Source organism: Suillus plorans (genome assembly GCF_016647745.1).
Source record: "Suillus plorans strain S12 chromosome Unknown HD556scaffold_69, whole genome shotgun sequence".
Classification (NCBI taxonomy): Eukaryota; Fungi; Basidiomycota; class Agaricomycetes; order Boletales; family Suillaceae; genus Suillus; species Suillus plorans.
The window spans coordinates 109,543-132,140 of record NW_024537453.1 but is presented as its reverse complement, the minus strand read 5'-3'; the positions used below and the strand labels follow the sequence as shown (position 1 = coordinate 132,140).

Below are 22,598 nucleotides of genomic sequence, written 5' to 3'. Positions count from 1 at the left end.
GAGGGGCGACTCATTGTATAACTCCTCTGTGAGGTACCGAAGGTACAGTAGCTCCCGCGCAACAGTGGCTAACGCTATATATTCTGCCTCCGCGGTTGATAGCGCGATTAGGGCCTGTTTGCATGAGCTCCACGCAACGGGGCCTCCGTTGAGTAAGACAATGTAACCTGACATTGAGTGCCAATGAGGCTGGGAAGCCCAGTCCGCGTCTACAAATGCCTCAAGGCCTCCATCTGTGGAGCCAAGGGTAAGTTCGTAGTTGGCAGTGCCTTTTAGGTAACGCATCACATGCTTTGCCGCTTCCCAGTGTGGTCTGCCGGGGTTATGCATGAACTGAGAGAGGGTAGCGACTGCAAAAGCTATGTCTGGTCGCGTACTGGTGGCAGCGTACATGAGGGAACCAATCGCGTGCTGGTAAGGCACGTCACGCATGGCGTCTAGCTCAGCGTGAGTCGAAGGACATTGTTCTGGGGACAGGAGGTGTTACGACTGGGATGAGTCGAGCTATCTCTGTCTGAGTAGACAATCGGCAGGATGCCAGATAGACGTAAGTCTGCTCTCGATTGAGAGATCAAGTGTTCTGGCTAAGGCGAGTGTCGCTGACTCCCTTAGAATAGTGGTTCTTAGGCAGCAAGGTTGGAGACCTTGCTGAAGGACAATGTTCCAGGTAAAACCCAGTAGATTAAAGTAAAGAATACAACCGTAGGTAGGTAAGTTTATATACCAGTGTTCAAGCGGAGCTTGTAAATGCGTTATCAAGATAGAAGCAAAAAGAGGCGGACAGCCCGCTTGGTCAAGATAAGAGATAGGCATGATGAGGGATAAGCGTGGTACGGACGGCCCGTTTGGAAGTGATAAGAGATAAGCGTAGTACGGACGGCCCGTTTGGAAGTAAAAGGAAAATGAGTATAGGGGCTAAATGTTACTGTAACATTACCCCCCTATTACGGTTGAAGTCTCCGACTTCAATATTCTTCGGTGTTGCAATATTCGTCCATGTAGTCGTAGTGGATGGGATCCGCGTCAGCGTTGCAGAACTCTGGTTCATTATACCTGGTGGCGTAATCCTGGTTTGCCCTTTCTATTTCTTCCTGAAGTTCTTCGTCTTTCCTGGCCTCCCATGCCGCTAGTGCTTCATAGAAGCCGTCATCGGTATAAACCAATGGGAACAGTTCTTTCTTCGCAGCGTAAGGGCAATAGATGGAGAAGTGGCCGGGTTTCTGGGCCTGGCATATGCGGCAGTAATATTCGGGGCAGTTCTTGTGACGGTGCCCGAGTTTCTTGCAGATGCGGCAGACGAAATTGTCGGGGGAAAACTGGGGTTGTTTTACAGTGATGACGTCGGGGGTTTCGGTGAGGTCAATGACTTCACGCTTCTTTCCCTTAGAAGCTTTAGTCTTCGACACTCCGTGCACGGTAGCCCCTCTACGGGTCTTTCGTTTGAAGACGACGGTGGGTTCAGGGATGGGAAGTGGTTCTTCAACTGGTGTCGGTTGAGCAATAGGCCGAGTCTCTTCTCCAGCCGTAACTGCAGCAGGTACGTCGCTGGGGGGAGCGCTAGTAAAAGGGCTTGGTGGGCGACCGACTTCGGTCTGGTTTCGCTCTTCAACAGTCCGTATAACTGACTTGCAGATAGTGCTAAAAGCAGAAGGAAGCAGCTGAATCTCAAGGCTGCGTATTTGTCTCTGGAGGTGCTGGCAGGCGAGTCTGAGGGCATCGTTTTCAATTTCTTTGAATCTGAGTTCAAGGGCGGCGGTGGCGCGTATGATGTGAATCTGGGATATGACGGGGGCGGCAGCGGACGCGGGTGCTTCAGCGAGCTGTTTCTCGAGCTCAACTGCGTGGGGAAGGGATAACAGAGTGGTCTCGACGATGGCGTCGTCGTCTAGGTTAAGGATGTTCTTTTTGTACGATGAGTTTCCGAGGGAATGCGAGGATGATGACGATCCGGTAGGGGAAGGTGTCAAGGGTGGAGTCATGTTACTTGGGATTTGTTTGTGGGAGAGAGAATGACTCGTTCAGTTCAACTTGTGTCTCTTCTTATACGTGTTTAAGAGTTCTTTCGAACTCCGCAAGTTTTCCTCGGGTATCCATTCGTTGCTTCCGGAGGAGTAGCCTATCCATGATACCAGATAGCGTCTTCGTTTACCCGTGCCCTTATGGCTAAGAATAGCTTCTACTTCGTATTCTTCTTCGCCATTGATAACGTCAGGTGGTGGTTCGGCGTAGTTCGGCCCGTGTATCTCTGTTTCGCGATAGGAGGATAGTTCGGAAGCGTGGAACGTGGGGTGAACCTTCCATTGTTCTGGAAGTTTCAGGGTGAACGTGATGGGAGATAAGACCGCGGTGATAAGGAATGGTCCGTATCTCTTGGGCGCAAGTTTCCTAGATGGTAATGATGTCAGGAGATTGGTGGCCGAGAGCCATACCTTATCTCCCGTCTTCCATGGTCGGTACTTTTCATGGCGAGACCTTTCTGCCATTCGTTGCATAGCGATGTTATGGCAGGCAAGAGCTTCTTCTCGTATCTTCTGGAGGTTCCTAAGTCTCTCTTCTGCTGCCGGCGTATCTGATACTGATAAGATGTGTGGGATTCCTCGTGGTTCGTAACCCATCATGAGGAAGAACGGGGATGTATTCCTGGCATCGTGCTTCCGATGATTATGGACGAATTCGGCGATAGGAAGATGATTGGACCATTCCAACGGATTGCTTCTACAGTAGATCCGTAGGTAGGTTTCCAGTTCCTGGTTGAGTCGTTCTGTTTGTCCGTCTGTCTGAGGGTGGTAGGCGGTTGATGCGGCAATCTGATATCCGAGGAGCCGGGCAAGTTCACGAGAGAATTTCGAAATGAACTGCAGTCCTCTATCTGAGATCACTTTCTCGTGGAGGCCGAATCTTTTGAACACGTTTTTGAGAAATAGTTTGGCTACTCCTTCGGAGGTGATGTTTTTGTTGCATGGTGAAATAATTACCCCCTTCGTAAGCCCATGGTCTACCACGATCATGACAGAGTCAAAACCGCCCGATACGGGTAGGTCGGTGATAAGGTCGACAGAGACTTGGGAGAAGGGGCGAGTGGCGATGGAGGGGATCGGGCGCAATGGCGGGGTAACGGGGTGTGTGTCAGCCTTCATCTGCTGACATAAAGCGCATCCGTCGACGTATTTACGGATGTAAGTTCCCATAGCTGGCCACCAGAAATCTCGTTTGACGAGTTCTTCCGTCTTAAATCGGCCGGGATGCCCCGCTGTGGGATGATCATGGTGTTTAAATAACACATCATGCCGTTGGGCCGCTGGCACGTAAGCTCTATTTTTATAAAAGAGGACGCCATTAATGCACGTCCAGTCGGAGAGGGCGGATTTCATTGGGGGAAGGCACACTCCGTCCAATGCGTCTAGGGCTTTCTGGTACACGGGGTCTTCGGCGGAGTTGCATGCAATACTTTCTGACAAATCATTGTCAATTAGTCGCACGAACATGGTATCAGGGAGGAGAACGCGATTTTCGTTATCATCTTTTCCAAGAGAATGGTCCGGGCGTCGAGACAGGGCATCAGGAGCGGCTAACTTGGTTCCCGCGACATGATGCAATTCTAACTGATAATTGGAAAGGACGAGCTGCCAACGTGCCTGTCTTCGTGTCAGCTTCTGGGCGGAGCGGAAGTATAGGAGATTCATATGGTCCGTGAATACTATCACGGTGTGGGGGCTTCCTTCTAGATAGTGGCGCCATTCCGAGAGTGCTCGAATGACTGCCAGCAGTTCTCTGTCAAAGATTTCATAGTTTCGTTCTGCGGGGTTGAGTGATTGGGATAGGTAACCGCATGGGTGATACATTCCATTTTCATCAGTCTGCAGTAACACTGCTCCGGTTGCTGCTAACGACGCATCGGTAGCAATTGCGAACTGACGAGTCGGGTCCGGGTTTCTTAGTACTGGTTGCGATAAAAAGGCGTTTTTAAGGTGGTCAAAAGCGTTCTGGCATTTGTCAGTCCAGACGAAAGGGTGGTCTTTCTTCGTGAGGTCGATAAGGGGTCGAGCGATATCCGAGTAATGAGCGATGAAAGTTCGGTAGAAATTGCAGAATCCCAGGAAAGACCGTGTGTCTTTTAGGTTTCCCGGGGTTGGCCAATGTTTAATCCCGTCTACTTTGGCGGGTTCCATCCCTACTTCTCCTGGTCGGATCATCATTCCAAGATATTCTACTTCTCGTGCATCGAAGGTACACTTTTCTGGTTTAACGAATAGTTTCTCTTTTCGAAGGATGTCGAGGATTTCGATGGTTCGTGCTTGGTGCTGCTGAAGATCCTTCGAGAAGATCAGAAGATCGTCCATGTATATGACTAACCATCCTTGGTTTATCTGTTTCTGGCAGAGATTGGTCATGAACGCCTGAAAGGTTGCGGGGGAATTTGTTAATCCAAAAAACATGACTGTTGGCTCGAACAGCCCTTCTTGAGTGGTAAACGCCGCTTTCCATCGATCTTCTGGGTGGATCCTCACGTTATTGTATCCCGATCTTATGTCGATCTTCGTGAAGTACTTGGCGTCATAGAGTTGTTCAATGAGGGATTTTGGCAAGGGGAGGGGATATTGATTTCGTATGGTCCAATCGTTGAGATACCGATAATCTTGACAGGGACGCAGTTCTCCGCTTTTCTTTCCTACGAAAAAGAATCCGCTGGCTTGAGGTGACTTAGAGGGGACAATAAAACCTTTTCTGGTGTTTTCTTCGATAAACGTTTTGACAGCTTCTCGTTCTTTTCCTGATAACGGATAGACTTTTGACGTCTTGGGCACGAATCCAGGTTTGAGGTCGATACGATGATCTACCCCAGGTCTTTCCGGCGGGAGTTTGTTAAGACCATCCTTGGCAAAGACGTCTTGATACTGGTGGAGGAAGTGAGGGACGAGTTCTTCGAAAGTTTTCTTCTGTTTTTCTATTTCTCCTGCGACCGCGAATTCTTGGGCTTTATTACTCGTCTTTCCGTAGTTTTGTTCCCTTTTTGATGTCCCGTCTCGAACGAGTGGGGTATCGAAAGTTATATCTTCTATGATGCGTACGGTGGATCCGTCAGTGGCATATTCGACGAGCACTTCGTCATTGGCCAGTTGATAAGCTAGTGGGTCAACGACTGGAGTTTTGAAGTTTTCTGACCAGATGTCTTCCTTCGTGTCATAGTTGGGTATTTCTTCATCAACTATTTCTTCTACAGAAGCGGTATAGGGGGAGGTGGTTTCTTTAGTTGCCACCTTCACCTGTACCGGCTTCCGTAGTTTGGAATTTGTCCAAGTTCGGGTCGTTTCTTTTCTGACTTCTTTCTCTTTTCTGAAAAGCGGCGGGAGTGATTTCTTACGTCTCCTTCTGTCGATGTTCTTTTCTATGGCGAGTGATCTTTTCGTTGGTGGGAGCGATACGGTCTTGGCTTCCCAATCGATCTGGGGTTTCAGCGCAGCAAGCCAGGGGAATCCTAGGAGGATTTTATCCTGTTTGGCTAGCTTTGCCACATTGAATTTCCCGATCATAGTTCGTTGATCGATTTTGATCGTGAGTACGCAATAACAAGAGATAAGTCCTCCTTGAGCGTCTGATCCATCGGCGGTGATAACAGGGAAGGGTCGCGAGAGTTTATGGGTTCTTATCTTGTGCTTTTTACAGAAGGTATCGCTGATAAAGGTGCCGGATGCTCCGGAATCGATGACCATGGATGTTTCGACGGTTTGTACGCGTTTATCGGAAAAAATGGATGCAGGAATTCTTAATTCATTTCTGGTTCCGATAGAACGTATTAGTCGTACATGAGTGGGAGTTACTGACGTCGAGGCAGTGTCCCTTTCTAAAAATCCATCTCCACGAAGCGACGTTCTACTTCAGTGAAGTCGCTGTCTTCCTCTTCTTCGGCTTCCTTGGCCTTTTCTTTCATAGTTTTCCTTCGGACTGGTGCTTTCCTTTTTGGAGTTTCTTCTTCGTTCCTCTCCTTCTTTCTTCTGATGGGGGTCCTGGAGGAGGAAGCGCGACTTTCGACTTCGTCGTCACTGCTACTTTCTTCCTCTTTGTTTCTTCGGATCTGTCCTCTTTCTCTGGGGTGGAAGGAGGTGTCGTTGGCACGGTGTCCTACTTGGTGACATTTGAAGCATCTTCCTTCTTTGAGGTGCTTCTTTAATTCTGCGTCCGAGAGACGGCTTATGCGGTCGACTTCCATGTTGTCGCTCCTCTTGGGAACGTAGTGTCTATTTCCGAAGTTCTTCTTCTTCTGTTGCTGGGGTCTTTCTTTCTTTCTGATGGCTTTCCATCTTTGGAAGGCGTTATCGAGATTAATGCAGGTGTTAACGACGGTGTCGAAGTTATCGAGAGTTTCACCTGTCCGGTGCAGGTTGTCCTGAAGCCCGTAGTCTAGGCCTTGTCGAAAGAATTCGATGAGGGGGGCTTGTTCGGTCATTCCTGCTCGGTGTGCGAGGAGTTTGTAGTTGGAGATGTAGGTGTGGAGATCTCCTTTCATCTCTAATTCTCGTATCTTCATCATGGCAGTTCCGGCGGGGTCCATGGGTTTAAAGGCTTCGTCGAAGTCCTTTTTGAATTTGGCCCAGGTTCCATAGCCGATCATTTGTCCAGTGGTGTCTTTTCTCTTGGGGTCTAGGGCTGCTTCCATGAAGTCTTCCGCCCAAGCTGCTGCGTTTCCTTTCGTCATGTAGGATAACACGAGGATGATCTTCTTCTTATCATCAACGTAGACTTTGTCGTTAATGTCGAGGTATGCGTGACATTTCATCATGAATCTCTTTGATTCTTCTCTGTCTCCATCGAATTCGGGAGGGGAACCGATCTTTAGTTCTATTTCTTTGTTCTGGGTCGTCATGGTGTTCAAAGGAGGAATGGTTGGTAGAGCTCCTAAGTTCAAGGCTCCGATCAAAGGAGTTAACGAAGTCGTGGTGTCGGTTTCGTTGCAGATGGCAACGGTTCAGGTTATAAAGACTTTAATCTTTTGTTACGACTGGGATGAGTCGAGCTATCTCTGTCTGAGTAGACAATCGGCAGGATGCCAGATAGACGTAAGTCTGCTCTCGATTGAGAGATCAAGTGTTCTGGCTAAGGCGAGTGTCGCTGACTCCCTTAGAATAGTGGTTCTTAGGCAGCAAGGTTGGAGACCTTGCTGAAGGACAATGTTCCAGGTAAAACCCAGTAGATTAAAGTAAAGAATACAACCGTAGGTAGGTAAGTTTATATACCAGTGTTCAAGCGGAGCTTGTAAATGCGTTATCAAGATAGAAGCAAAAAGAGGCGGACAGCCCGCTTGGTCAAGATAAGAGATAGGCATGATGAGGGATAAGCGTGGTACGGACGGCCCGTTTGGAAGTGATAAGAGATAAGCGTAGTACGGACGGCCCGTTTGGAAGTAAAAGGAAAATGAGTATAGGGGCTAAATGTTACTGTAACAGGAGGCTGCTGGCATCCATAGGCGTTTGCGCAGTCTTTGCATTGGATAGGTTGAAGCGCTCTAGGATGGTATTAACGTAAGCCTTTTGGGATAGAGTGATGGTCCGTGCGACACGGTCGCGCGTGACCTTTAAGCCTAAGAGCCAGTTGAGCTCGCCAAGGTCAGATATTTTGAAGAATTGTTGGAGGTGGATTTTGAATTGTTGGATGTGGGAGAGGTGGTTCGAGGTGACGGCCATGTCGTCCACGGAAACCGTGATGACGGTATGTTCCTGCGCATCGTGCTTAAAATCAACGGCCTGGTCAACCTTCGAACGCGTGAACCCAATCTTAGAGAATACACCAGCAAGTTCCTCAGCCCACTCAAAACCTGCTTGCTTCAATCCTGGCAAGCTCCTCTTGAGCTTCAACACTTTTCGCTTCTCTCCCTCTCCCAGGTACCCTGGCGGCGCTCGCATATAGATGTCCTCTTGGATGTTTGCGTAGAGGTAAGTGCTCTTGATGTCCACCTGGTGGATTTCCCAGTCGCACTGCGCAGCCATCGCTAAGACGGTCCTGATGGTGGCCATGTTGCAGGTGGGTGCAAACATGTCGAAGTAGTCGAGTCCATATTGCTGCTGTTGACCATTTGCAACGAGGCGCGCCCGGAGTTTAAGCTTTTCGCCGTTCGGTCCGTGCTTGGTGGCCAGAACATAATGACATGGTATGACGTTTACGTCACATGGTAAGTCGGTAACTTCCCAAGTGCTGAGTTTCTCCAACTGACTGATTTCATAATCAATGGCCTCTTGCCATTCTGCACTGTCTGGGCCGTTCAGCGCCTGCTGCAACATGGGCTCAGGCTGCACCGCTGCCATGGCATACTGGTGAGTGACGTACTCTTCGTCCCCATGTACTGACTGTTCTTCCTCTCCCCAGTTTAGGGTTTCTACTGCAACGTTAGCGCTCTCCCCCTCATTTAGGGCGCTATAGTAGCCTGGAGGGGGGCGCACTCTGGTGGTCCGTGGTGCTGCTGGAGGTTCTGGTAGGAGGTTGAGGGTTCTTGGAGGTGTGGTTGGCGCTTTCGGTGTTGGGGATGGGGGTGTTGCTGTTGCTGGTGTCGCTTGGCCGGATACCGTGTGCTCCCCCTCGGCCGCTATGTCAGCAGCAACGTCCACGGTGAGAGGCGCAAAACTGATGTTTCTCTCAACCGAGATCTTACGCTTTCCAGGCCAATATATGCGGTACCCCTTGCTCTCCCCGTCCACGCCAACAAAAATTGCCTCTTCCGCCCTTGCCTCAAGTTTCCCTACATCCGCCTGGTGGACAAACACCTTCTCGCCGAACTCGTGCACATTGGCGAGATCCGGTTTATCATTGTGGACGAGCTCGTAGGGAGTGTTGCCAGGAATGGCCCTAGAAGGTGCGCGATTCTTCAACCATACTGCATAGTTGACTGCCTCTGCCCATAGGTATTTTGGGAGGTCCCGGCCAAGGATCATAGCGCGTGCAAGAGACACAAGGGTTCGATTAAGGTGTTCAGCAATGCCATTTTGTTGGGGGGAGTCATGAACGGTAAGCTCTCGTTCAATGCCCTTTTGAATGCGTGCTCCTGGATGTTGTCGAACGAGATTAGCCTCGTACTCTTGGAATGCTGTGAGTGCCTCGCTCTTCGCCTTTAGGAATTTGACCTTAGTTTCACGGGAAAAATCATCCGTGAAACTGATATAGTACGAAGATCTAGCTATACTGGTCGTTTGCGCTGGCCCCCACAGGTCAGTGTGTATCAGACCCGTGTAAGTGGTTGCCCGGTCTTTTGACTCTGCAGGGTAGGATTGACACGTGGCTTTTGCCTTGACGCAGACCTCGCAAAACCGTTGGGGCATTGTAGCGTCAATGTCCAGCCCTTTTATCAGGCATTTTTCCAGCATCAGCTTAACCGCGGATTGTGATATGTGCCCTAGGATACGGTGCGCATCGTAAAGGCTAAGTTTTCCTTTGGCGATGTTCACGCTGTAGAAACAACAATACAGAGAGGAACAAAACAATGCTCCAGACTGTATCTGTGAATGTTGTAAGGTCGTGCGTTGCCTAGTCTGCTATACCTGAGACGACAAGTGCGTTCGACCCTAAAGGGGAAGCGAGTGCAGCAAGGATCTGGTAGTAGGCGCTGAAGGCGCTACTGGTCGGCCAATGCGAAGCGCAGGAAAGCGCGCAGGTACGCGCGAGGCGCGGGAAAGCGAAGGTACGTGCGAGGCGCGGGAAGCGCGCGCGCGCGTGAGCGGAAACAAGTGAGAGTAAGTGTGAGTTTGCTTAAGTGGTGATATGATGAATAACAAGAGATGTGAGTGCGAGGTGCCAAGGAATAGATTGCAACTATATTCTGCTAGGTAGTAAGTGGGTAAGTGGGAGGTAGAGTCCAAAGTTCGAAAGTTCCCCAGTTCCTAATAGTATGTAATGCTGGCGCTGATATACGGCGCCTAAGCGCTGTCACGCGGAGCCGAAGCGCTACCGAGTAAGATATGTAAAGCTATATGTAAGTAAGGGTCCATGATAAAAATAAAGGTGGAACAATACACAGATAAGAGAAATGGAAACATACACACTAGAGAACTTGGTGGACAGTGGATGGATGCTTCCGGATGGCTGGCGCTATAGGGTGCTCAAGCGCGGGAAAGCGCGCGCGTATATACATCGCGAAGCACGGGAATGGTGCGCGGGAAAGCTGCACCTCATATAGGGATAGCTGCAGATAGCACACAGAATGGTGCTGCAAGTTCGTGCAATGAACTCCCTAGTGAAAAGTGCCATATCATACCATGAGAGGCATGAGTCTCTACAACGCGCTCTTGTCGGTTACTGACAACGGTGTAGAGACCTTCCAACTGCGGGATTTCTGCAATTACCTTGCGCTTGGGTCCAGGTGAGAGTATTTTGCACATTTTCCCCTCGAAATGAATGGCTAATCCCGCTGCAGTGATTCTGTTGGTGGATATGAGAGTGAAGGCCAATTTCGGCGCATAAAGAGCACTTTTAAGGACAACAGAGGTGCGCCTATCTCCCAGTGGTAAGTCGATGCTGACGTCACCACGACCTATCGCGCTGACTGCTGACCCATCTGCAGTATGTATATCCTGCGGTGGGATGGAGACGTAGTTTGTGAATTTTGCACGGTCAGGGCAAAAATGAGAGGTAGTGCCAGAGTCCATGATGGCTCCCCGGCGATCAACAGGTACGTCAAGGTCTTTCGCGATGGCAGTTAAGTCTGACGTTGCGAATGCATACTCATCCTGGGCGCTACTCTGCTTCGCTGCGTTGGCTCCTTCTTTTGGGGCACGGCCACTTCTGCGCTGCATTTGCTTAGGGCCTTGCCCCTCCTTCTCACCACCTGGCCTCCAGCAATCTTGCTTGTAGTGGCCTTTACGGTCGCAATTAAAGCATGTAATATCCGAAGAGGCTGTATTCATGTTGTTCGAGCTGCGGGGCTTATTGTTGGTGGTCCTTGCGGATAGGGCAGAGTTGCCTCCCTTCCTTCCAGGACGTCGCTCGGTAAGCATTCGATGCTCATACTCCTCGCTGACAACACTGATGAGTTCATAGGGGCTGATTGGCTTCTGGGTCACCTTGGCGGCTGCATTTATGGAGGACAGGAGGGGTCTATATGATTTGGGAAGGGAGCCTATTATTATGGCGTAAAAGTCACGGTCCTCAACATCAGCTCCCATCCCCGCTAGGGACTCGCGTAGGCGCAGGAGCTCACTGAGGTGAGCCTTAGCATCCGTGCTCTCGTCGCATCTAAGATCCTGCAGACGTCGACAAAGGTCAATCTGGACCAGCTCGGTCTTGCCTTCATGAATATCGCGGATCTCCTCCCAGATCTGTGCAGCGCCCTCGAGCTTCTGCACTTGCAGTAACAGCCGATCTGTGATCGTGCTGAAAATCTGCTGCTTCACGAGTGAGTCCTTTTGAAAATACTCATCGATCTTCGCGTCCAGCTCATCCATCTCCTTTTGCGTAGGTATCGAGCCATCAGGCTTCGAGACCGCGCGTGTCTTCGCATCAACTTTGAATGGGACAGGTTTTATTGCACGGCCGTCAACGTAACACATCAAACCTCGGGCACCAATTGCAGTGAGCATCCGCTCCTTATAGGTAATCCAGTTACTGCCGTCTTCAGCTAGTTTGGGGACGTTAAACAATGCGGAATTGGTACTGGGGAGCGCGGAGTCCATGGTCGTGTCAGGGCTCATAACCTATTGAGTTCTAAGGCGAGCGGACGAGTCAGGACGAAGCTAGAACAACAAAGTATATCTCAGTCTCTTGAAAACGGACTCTAACATTGTATGTACCTAGAACGACAAAGTATCTAGGTCTTGTTAGTTTTGTAAACATTAGGTAGAACTATGTACTCACATCTCAGTCTCTTGAAAACGGACTGAGATGTTCCTACGAAATACGAATCACTTTATGTGCGGACGAAATAGGAATGAAATTTTAGCAATATATTGAAACGTACGAGCCGACGTCAGGCGTCGCTCGTTCTGCTCATTTGGGATGCGCTCGTACTATGCTCCTTCCTGATTGTCCCGTTCTCGGATTCTTCGGACACATCAGATTGTTCTGCGTCCAATAGGTCCCATTGTGGGACGCGGGCAATATGCATGCGAAACGCATAAGCCTCCAGGCTGATTTATGCATTATGAGGCCGTGTTCGGGTCAGCATCAGTCACTGTCAGCACCTAAACTAATGTAGTTTAGACTATCTAAAGTGCATAGCGGTGTCAAAATTTGTCTTTGTTCTCCTCTCGCATGTCCAATAAATTCCAGCACGTCCAAAGATACCCACCCAAGTTACAACCCTCGAGATTGAACTCATGGATTCAGTTGGCGGTCCTGAAGTCTTGTAACCGAATTATTGGCGAGCTGCCCACAATCGAAGAGCTTTTGGACCCTGTTGAAGAGAGGGAAGTTAGTGATCATGATTACGAGTTTCCAGGTGCCACCTGGAAACATGTAGGCACGTGCTACCCACAGCCACCTACATAGACCGTGCCATCCTATATACACCTCGTAGGACATGTAGCCCTCATATACACCAATGAAAGCCAAATAATTCAACAAGATAAATTATGCACTGTGCCTTTGTTTTTTTCTCAATCTCAATCTCGATCCTCTGAGCTCTTGTGCACGCCACCTGTTCAATGGTTTTCGCAAGGTAAGCCTCACGCGCCCGTGCCATGACACTCACAAACCAGCTTTCAGTACTCAAAAGCCAAAGTATTCGGACCAAGAAAATTTCCCACTGCTGGCAGTGAACTCACCACTGGCAAACACTGCCAAGCGGTAAGGACTGCCATCATGCTGGCTGCGTCTCACCAGTTTCTGACCTTAATTTCGTAGTGTTCGTTCCCAGTCTCCGGACCGTGTCTAAGAGTCACCTATCAAAAGGTGTGTCGTTTTAGTACCACGGTACCCCTGCTCACATTCTTGCAGGCCCAAACGAGAACTCAACAGGCGGATTCCCTTGGAGGCAGTCCAGAACCTCCTGCGAAACATCTCGCCAGGCCATCCTCCACTCAATTTCACCGACTTCCCTGCTGCCACCGTGATTCCTCACACGCCTGTACCCCCCTACCATGAAACTTCGACTTCTCTAGTTCCAACAACACCTGTCCATCCTCACCACCAAACGCCAGCCCCTCTCACCGTCTCACAGAATTACATGCGTAGACTTGTTGCAGAGCGTTGGGATGCAGAAGCGAGACATTGCGAAGAGGCTCGGAAAGCACAGCTCTTAGAAGTGCAACTTGTGGCACACGGAATCACCAAATTAGTTTAACATTGACGTGTTGCGAAATTTGTAAAAAGTGTACATATCTATCCATGAATTAAGGTAGAATGTCTTACAACTGTCCAACACATGCGCAGCAGCCCAACTCTTGTCCACTTGAGTACCGAATTTCGGAATGAGGTGACAGCTGTGAACAATATCGGACACAGGGATTACACTCGAGCGGGGCACACGACCAGCATAAGAACGAGAAACAGCATGCATGTGAAATAATTCGTCTCGTGCACGAAAAGGTTGGAACCATTCAACATAGGCTAGTCGATGCGGTTGTCCAACCACTCTCAGGTGACGCGGGATCTCAAAAATCAATCGAAGCTGCGCGATTTGAAGACCTAGTACATGTGAGTGTAAGTCCAAATTTTGTATATGAGTGATTACGGACCTTCCAATGCAGTCCCTTGAGTGTGCGCATTGTCTCCCCCAACACGTACAAGCACAGTGTCAAATTTTCTGACAGTCACAGATGAACGACCTGCTTGTGCAGTGGGGGGAGATGCGCGAATGCGATCGAGACCTTTTGACATGTGAATCGCGGGCAGCTTCATATATGGGATGGAAAGCCGCCGATAACCCTCAAAACAATCCCATTCACTGACAATAGGTCCATTTGGAGCAGCAATGCGAAGATATTGTGACAGCGCTGGCAAGGAATTCAGAGCACCGAATGTGTGCGTGATTGTAGCAATAGTCAATGCCTTGAACGAAGGACGAGCCGATAGGATGTGTATTGGCGACTGTGCACTGATGGCCTGGTCATTGGGTTGCGAGTCATCGTTCACAGGCTGAATACTTGTAGCTTCATCATTCGGGGCATCATTCTCGTTATCTTCATCTTCCTCGTCTCCACCAGTTTGCGGCTCCTCGAATCTCTCCAAACGCCAGTCAAGGTAAGTGGAGAACTGGTCAACCATCTCCTGCCTCATCAACCATTTAGTCATCTGCACTACATAGTCTCGCTTGTTGGTTGCACGGTATGCATTTTTGGCAAAATCGATATGCAAACGTTCCGGGAACTCAGTGTTGAACCCATCTGCAGAACCGCGTGATTTTATTGAGTCGACATAATGTAACATTGAATGGAGCTTCGGAATATTGAAATCGTTGTGCACTCCGAGATCCTTGAAAATGTGCTTATGTGCATGGAACTCGTCCAGCGCATTTTGGAGCACGTCTAGAGTCTGAGAGGTGTGAGAATGAAACTGAGCATAGAATATGAAATCAAGCACTGCACGCGCTGCACGAAATACCGAAGGCTGTACTGTGCCTGCAAGGACAACAAGAAAGACTCGTTGCATTTCACGGTGCTCTGTTCCTGTCCACTGAGACACGAGTGAAATCCCTTTGGAGAAATAGTGAAGGCCAGGGTAGTTGGTCATTGTGCGATATCGTTCGTCAATCTGCTCTTCCCCCGCAATCTCAGTACACCACTTGAGAAGATGGTCATGGAAGACTCCTTTATGGCGTTGATGTAAAATGTCCGGTGTCACACTAGCGAAGATGTTGGTGTGAGGAAGATCTGCCCAGAATGGACGGTAAACAGGATGTAGGCCTTCTCGAGTATAAGCTGCTACTCTCCGGCCAGAACGCTTGTGCTCTAGTATAGTCATCGTCCGATCTGGGTCACGGAGAAGGGAGTCAAGAGGTTCGCCTCGATCGTCACGATGAACATGGCACTTGGGGCAAAAACTCTCTTTTGTGCATGCCACAAGGCACTGCTCAGGGTGATCTGCAACATAAGCCGCTAGGATAGGATGCACTCGACGCACTCTGCCATCAGCACAGACCATGTCAACTCCCACATGTCCAGCAGCAATCAAGGGTTCCAACAGACGGCGCATGCACTCATGAAACAGTCGGTAACCTGCAACTGACCGAGTGCCTTTGCTAAAGCAGTCCAGCTTGGCAACAGGCAAGTAACCGACTAAGATAGTGGCATGCATCCGCGGTTTTCGACAAGTCGACTTCTCAATGTTGCCAATGGTGAGATAGACGGGCCATGCTGATTTGTCTCCATGAAACTGAGACAGACTTGTCTTGTCAGATGCGAGAATGACAGGTGCTATCGTGGTACCTGGTGGTAGTTTGCCCTGTAGAATAGTCGTTGATTAGTAGTAAGCTTGGCTTCGAATATAATTTGAGACTCACCTGCATGTCCCACCACCAATCACAAGTCCACATCTCATCGTATATATGAACCTTGCCCTGACGATCTTCGTAGGCTCGTTCGGGTGCAAAGGCCATCACATCCTTGAAGGCAGGATTTCCGATGAGTTCGCGAATGCATTCCACTGGATCGCGGCGCCATAGCTCCAAGTCCGTTGTCAACATTTCCCCATCCCCGTCAAGCACATCTCCCGCGACCTTGATGAGGTCACAATGCCAGTCAGGGCCTTTTGTGGGAAGCCGATCAATCTTCTTCAAGAAGGACTTGTTGGATGTATATGAGGGTCCGGTCCGGTCCTTGATCTTGGTAAGGAATTCCTTTGAGCCATGCAAACACCATCAATGAACATCACTTACAATCGGCAGTTTCAGAAACTTGTCGGTCTGAGTCTGCCCCACATTCTGTATCAGCCACTTTCCAAGCTCCCACTCATCTTCATCCTGAAATGGTCCCCACATCCCATCATCGCCGTTTTCTAATTCAGCTTGGATCCTGTGGAACTTGGTGGGTACATTCTCCTCATCCGTTGAAGGCACACCTGCTGAAGCCTCCACAGGGTAGGAATCAATCCAACATGCATTGCCAGGTACCTCAGGCTCTTCTACCTCGACTTGGACTTGATGTTGACGAAGAGGAGGAGGAGGAGGAGGAGGAGGAGGAGGAGGAGGAGGAGGAGGAGGAGGAGGAGGAGGAGGAGGTAAGTTTTCGGAGTCTTGCTCTGGAATATCATTGAATTCATTGGCCATATTGTTGTCTTCTAGACCGTCATCACTGCTATCATCCTGCTGGGGTTCTGCAAACCCCCCACCAAGATCAAATACATTGACACTGAAATTTTGGAGTCGTTCAAGCCACTTTGTGCAACAACTTGGGGACCTTGTAATGTGCTTGTTAAGTCCGGATGTGGTCAGGACCCATTGGCCACAATCTTTGCATGTAGGCATGTTGAAGTAAGTGCCTCTCGGTCTGAAGCTGGCCAATACTGACAATTGTGTCAAATTTTTATCATTTGCTCTTTCGATCTTGGCTCTTCCCCGCACATCATATTGATCGTTGGCTCTTTCGATCCTCGCCGAAAAGGTTCCCGTTCCTTTCCGAGGACACCAGGGGTCGACTTGTCTCTCTCTGTCATGTCAGGTTAAGGTTTGGACCTGTCCCGCATCCTCCCATGGATGGGTTATCCAACTGATCTGTTTTTTTCTCTTGTGATCACAGTCATTTCTTGACTTTGATGTCTTCCCGCGGCCACAAGAAAAAAGTGCAGGGTGGTCCTGTCCCCACCAATCGTGGTGATATCGACAATCAAGCCACTGATCTGCAGCAAAACTTCAACATACCGGAGCAGTATGACGCTGGTGATACCCGCAACATGCGTGTACGTCGTAATACCACCAAGAAACAAGCTCAAGGTAATGTTTCATCTATTGGAGTGACTCAGCCATGCATCCTTACTCACCATCAACATGCAGAGGACACCTCAAATGAAAAGCAGGCAAGGAAAATCAATAGATATGTCCATCAAGCCCTCAGAAACAGGCAGGCACTCGAAGAGATCAATGGATTTCAGCCTTTGGATTCGGAGTCTCGTTTGGACCCAGAGTCTGAACAAGAAGATTCAGATCTTGAACAAGACGTGGTATGTGTTCTGCTATTGGTGTTTTATGGTGTTTCCTGAAAGATAGTCCCCACTCATGTAGTTCACGTTCAGAGCTGTGCAGCCAAGTGCGACACATAAGCCAATGCCCACTCTACCACCGGTACCACCGACTCTACCCCCGCGGCTCACTCAGCGGACCACTCACATTCCCTCAGCACCAGTGAGACGTGTGCAGCCATCTGATAATGTTATTGACCCTGCACTATTAAGACATGTGCGGCCATCTGACGACATGATTGATCCAACACTCTTGCCTGATCATGGGTCTCAGGACCATGTTTATTCACAGCTGGTTAGTATTTTTATCTTTGCTACTACTTTGATCAAGCTTCGAGCCTAACATTACATGGTGTTAGGCTACACCTCAGCAAAATGGACAGCCCTATGTGCCACCAACCGACCACCTGAGAGTTGGGCATGATACAGAGTGGCCAGGGGAGTACGCTGACATGTCATCTCCATCCGAATCACTTTCAAGACGGCTGGTGAACTCAGGGCGAGGGCATAGTAGTACCAGAGAGTTGTTGATGTACAGTCGTGCCGAGTCTGAGTCTCCTGCATTGCAGCACCCTCGTGTCCATGCGCTTACACCTTCCAGACAGCCCCTGCTTGCAACAGCTGGAATCAAACGTGCAGGCCATCCTGCGCTCACTACCATTGAGGGACTCCAACTCGTCAAAAAAGTCAAGATGGGCGAGGGCGGTACTTGGGGGCGTGTGCGATCAGCTGACTTCGACAAACTCTATGCATCAACGATCCATCTTGCAGTCGGACATTATCAATCAATTCTCGCCAATACAACAATTTATCCTAATGATATAGAGGCACGCGACTGGTCTGGCCAAGCATGGGCGGCAGCTTGTCGTTCTCAAGGTGTTCGGATTGATTATGATGAGGATGCTTATAAGTTGGTAAGTTTTTTGTTCTGATTGCTATGACTCGCTCCAATGATATGTATAGATCACAGAACGTGGCTCTAATTTACGCAGTGACCTCAAGACTGCTCTGCGAGCACTGGTTGAGACAGAGTTTGGTTTCAAAAACGACAAAACTCCAGAGGCCATCAGATTCAATGCAGAGCTCACATCCACTCTCCTTGGAAATCGCAAGCTCTTCACATGCAAGGTGACCATACACATACATTCTTTGTGTTCGGTGGTGTGAACTGACTATGAACTAACAGAACCGCGAAGCAGGCAAAGGTCTATTTGAAGCGGACATCATCCTCAAGGGCATCACCAAATGGTGCTATGATAGGAAGAACTCGTTGGGTGCCACGCTGTCAAGCTACTTCAAGGACACTACTACTGGTGGGGCGAGTTTGGGTATCATTGCGGCAGTCCTTACTGGGGTGAGTGTTCGGTGACTAGGCTTGATCTCATGACTAATTGGCTATCATAGATCGAGGCTTGTGTGGTGGAGTGGACCACCGGCACCAAGATTGAATCACGCTTCTACAAAGAGCGCTATGCTGCCATCTTCGAGACTTACTACAAAATGCTAGTCGACTTTGATGAGGGTACGAGACATGCAGACATTTTGCCCAAGATTTGCAAGAGGCTTCTGAAACATGCTCGGTATGTGATCCAACAAGCTTGATATTTGTTACTCCTGCTGATAGACGGACACAGGCGCCATGCAAATGTTCCCGAGGATGCAGTTAGAGTGGGTGGTACATCAGAGAACTTCTCAACTGACGAATTCGCAGCGGCAGCGGCAGAATGGGATGGGCGTGTTGAGTCGGACGACGAGTATTAGCTACTGCAACTAGTTACAGTGTTTGAATGCAATGATATTGGTGCCCGTGTCATTCTATTTTGCATCGCGCGGGAGGATGTGTGATACGAGCGCTACCCGGCCTATCTAGTCCTGTGTATTTGGTGTGTGTACGCTAAATACGCTGCCTACATAGGTCACACAGTGTACAAGTGTGCCTATGAAGTAGCTACATAGTGGGTATTTACCTAACGACATAGACGATCTACGTAGGATACATAGGTCCGCATAGGTATCGCGCAATTTCCTGATGTGGGGACAACGAGATTGTCGAGGAAGTTCAACGACAAATGGCAATTAAAAGGGGGGATATCATGGAGGTGGATTCAGATGGCGAGGACGGCGACGAAGATGAAAACGCGACGCCGGAGTACACTTTCACACAAGTATTCACGCTGTGCCAGCAACTCGAAGATGCTTGCCTTCAATTTGGTGAACTCGAGCTCTCATTTGATCTCTCAAAACGGCTGCGGGCATTTCGGGCTTGTGTGCGCAGAGAGGACATTCACGGAGCAAAGCAGACAACAATAGATTCGTACTTCGGCGGTAAATAGAAAATGATATGTTTTGTACCGCTCTCAGCTGTCACACTCTTGAGGGAGGTCACATGGCATCACAATGTGTCACATATGTCACACAACTTGGTAATGCATAAGGGGTGATAATGCATAGCCTGGGAGGGTCCCGACGCCATGCGTTATGAAAAAGTGTACTGTACTACCTGTATCCTGTATGTTGTAATCATATCATAGTACGAGTCCCTGATAGCCGGTTCGATCGGACACTACAAGCAAGCATACTATACAACTGGTATCCTCGACCTAATGTGACAGACACCCATAAATGCTACACTCCAGCTGGCGAGCAGATGTATGTCCACCGGTTCACATCGTGACTTCTCAGTACCACAAAAAGCCGGTGGGACGTCCTACGACGTCTTCACCGAGCTTCGCGATTTCTTGGAGTCCCTTGCCACCATCAATCCTCTCAAATACCTTCACTCCGCCACCTTCCACACCACCTACAACCAGATACTTATCTTCATCACCTCCAAACACCATTCCCCGGACATGAATTAGCCCCGTACGCACTTCGTTCACAAGCTCTGGCTGACCCTCTCCGGCGGCGAGAGAGAAGATTGCAATAGTGTCACCCTCTGAATGAGGGTCGTTTCTGTTCGATGTGTAGATGAATGTTTCAGGGAAGGATGCGTTGGGTTCGGGTAGCAGAATTTCCGCTGCCGACATGGTATCCGGTATCGGTAATGCAGAAAGTGTGAACAGAGATGTAAGAGGAGTAGGGGTCGCCGGAAGCGGAGGGAAAGTATGCACAGCAAGCTTTAAGGTGAGCTCCAGTAGCGTGTAAAGGGTATTTCCTGTTATAACAATCAACAAGGTTTCAAGAGTAGAAGTTAGTGACACACCTCGAGCTGCGACATGTCGTGGACCACCCCCTGCTTCAAAGTCAATGTGACCGCGAAAGGACCACTTGCCATCGCTTCGTTTGGTGAGTCTCCAGACTTTATCTGTACCTAAATCCGGGACAAGGAGCTCTTTCTCTGTTTGGCTCAGTGGATTGAAGATGACTTGATGGGGGTGAGATGAAGATTGACGAGTTTTGTTCCGACCTACATGCTCAAACGGCATCGAAAGCGTCCATGGGTGTGGTGAGAGTATGTAAGGTGCGGATGTTGATATCGGAAGGGTCGCGATTGTGCCCGAGGAGTACTAGATGCAGACGCGGATGCAAGAAAGGGAACATTAGGATAGGTAGAGCCGACGTTTTGGAGACTTACATTTCCAATGATAAGCTCGTCCTCTGCGACAAGAAGGTGGCAAGGGTCTGCACCACCACTCTTGGCCCTGGCCACCACTTCTCCTTCTTTGATGGTTCCACCCCTGCCATACTTGATCACGGCAACCTCTCCATCTGCCTGTTCGAGCCCTGTAAATATGAGGGATTTATCGGACGGATGAAATGCGATCCATGACGGACGGTGGCCGACGATTGTTCGAGCCAGAAGATTAAGAGTCGGAGATCCTGTCGACGGTACTGGATCAAAGGACAACGTGTAGATGGAGTCAGCGTATGAAGCGACAAAGATCGTGAGCGGTGCCATGGTTGTCTCGTTTACAGGTCACGGTAGATCGTTGATAAAGAGGACTAACAAACTGTGGGATTTCATGTTTTACCAACGTGATATACGGTATTTTGTCGCTCGAACGGGACAATGTTCGGAGGCCGACATTAATTGTCCGCGCACTCAGAGATGGTGGTAGTGTCGTCACCGGCGGCCCGGTTTTGTGTGATGAGATCATAGGCATTTGGAAATTGGGAGCACTTGTTGATCCCGTGGACCTAGAACGTTTGATCCCGCGGAAGCAATTCACTCCACCTGCTCACGCCGTACTTAAGCATGACCTACGCACATTCGCTGTTTGCAACAGAAGATGAGGAAAAGATGACGGTAAACATAGTGCACAGACGCTTCTTATTGTAATTCACAATACTGTACAATACATCGAGTATAAGGACTTGCCACAAAACGCGTCAAGTGAATTGAGAGGATGACCTCGGGACCTAGACATTGTAGAGAATCGTGGAGGGCAAAAGGAGAAAAATAGGGGCCTGCCAGGCATTAATATTCGCACGAGGGCTTACCACCAGCGAGCCACCGCCAAAGACATCAATTCAAAGTGAGGAGGGAATCATCACTGGCCCTTATATTGCAAGATGTCTTACAGAGGGGCAACGATCCTGAGTCCTAACTATCATATGCCACATGAAATTTTCCACAAAGCGCGGATTTGCAGAATCTCCTAGTTAGATAGTTTTTGTGATATCTGCCGATTCAGCGCTGAATTAACTTTCGTTGTTTAAAAATGTCGATGTTTCTTGCCGTTTCATTCTTAACGGTAGTACCTTCAGCATTGAATACATGAGTTCGATCCGTGATAGCTATAGTGTTGGAAAACCCACGCACCTGCTCAGCTTCAGAAGTTACCTACTCCGAGTTGTACAGTCCCAGACTGCACTGGGATCCTGTAGACGGATAACATACTGACACACTGTCAATGAATGAACAGTACTTGTCATTGTTGAGCAGGACTCAAATGAAATGAAGAGACTTACCAACTGTGAACGTGATCAGAGGTTGACAGTGAATGATTCTCTCACCCTGACAATAGACCGGGCATCGAAGTCATGGAGATCATCTACGCAGACGACATTAGTTGCACCAACAACATGGACGATATAATTGTTGGCTTATTTGCAGACACGTCACACGACAGAGATGTTCGCTCTCTCCAAGACGTGTTGTGCGTTACCTGAAGAAGTCTGAGAAGTATGGATAAGTTTGACGATTATGCTTACTTTTGTGGCAGTGATGTTATAACGGTTACGGATCACACTGGATGATGGATTTTTAACAAGCGCATAGTATGAATTTGGTATGAATCCCTAGGTTGATAGTATGTTTGCAAGTTCCTCTACCAACGCAACATGGCCATTCTGAACCATTATGTAATGATCCCTCATGCGAAATTATGGGCGAGCAAGGAGAACGGCGGGAAGAGTTGAGGCGGGGCACGAACATGGAGTATTCCGGTGAAATGTTAGGCGGCAGCGGCTGGAGCGTTGGCGGGACTGATTGGCATGGCCGTTTGAAACATCGAGCGGAGTTTAAACTCCGCTCGGAGGTGCCGAAGTCCCAGACTGTTTAGCTTGTC

General features: G+C 49.1%; 3 protein-coding genes across 3 annotated transcripts; 1 reads left to right on the top strand and 2 right to left on the bottom strand.

Moving 5' to 3' along the window:
• Positions 1-13,249: 13,249 nt before the first annotated feature.
• On the bottom strand, positions 13,250-16,378 carry HD556DRAFT_1245365 (uncharacterized protein; the record flags this gene model as incomplete). The annotated part of the gene is made up of 4 exons (XM_041298526.1): positions 13,250-13,602; positions 13,653-15,357; positions 15,416-15,736; positions 15,791-16,378. 4 exons carry the CDS (start codon positions 16,376-16,378, stop codon positions 13,250-13,252), a joined length of 2,967 nt encoding a protein of 988 aa, XP_041155592.1.
• A 287-nt stretch (positions 16,379-16,665) lies between these two features.
• Positions 16,666-18,849, top strand: HD556DRAFT_1312101 (uncharacterized protein; the record flags this gene model as incomplete). Its single annotated transcript, XM_041300619.1, has 8 exons — positions 16,666-16,843; positions 16,904-17,070; positions 17,132-17,383; positions 17,448-18,002; positions 18,052-18,216; positions 18,275-18,442; positions 18,493-18,668; positions 18,723-18,849. 8 exons carry the CDS (start codon positions 16,666-16,668, stop codon positions 18,847-18,849), a joined length of 1,788 nt encoding a protein of 595 aa, XP_041155591.1.
• A 649-nt stretch (positions 18,850-19,498) lies between these two features.
• On the bottom strand, positions 19,499-21,272 carry HD556DRAFT_1404049 (Lactonase, 7-bladed beta-propeller-domain-containing protein). The gene is made up of 3 exons (XM_041303909.1): positions 20,663-21,272; positions 20,291-20,594; positions 19,499-20,242 (listed from the first exon to the last, which is right to left on the bottom strand). The coding sequence occupies exons 1-3, from the start codon at positions 20,984-20,986 to the stop codon at positions 19,767-19,769; spliced, it is 1,104 nt and encodes a 367-aa protein (XP_041155590.1). The 5' UTR covers positions 20,987-21,272; the 3' UTR covers positions 19,499-19,766.
• Positions 21,273-22,598: the final 1,326 nt, after the last annotated feature.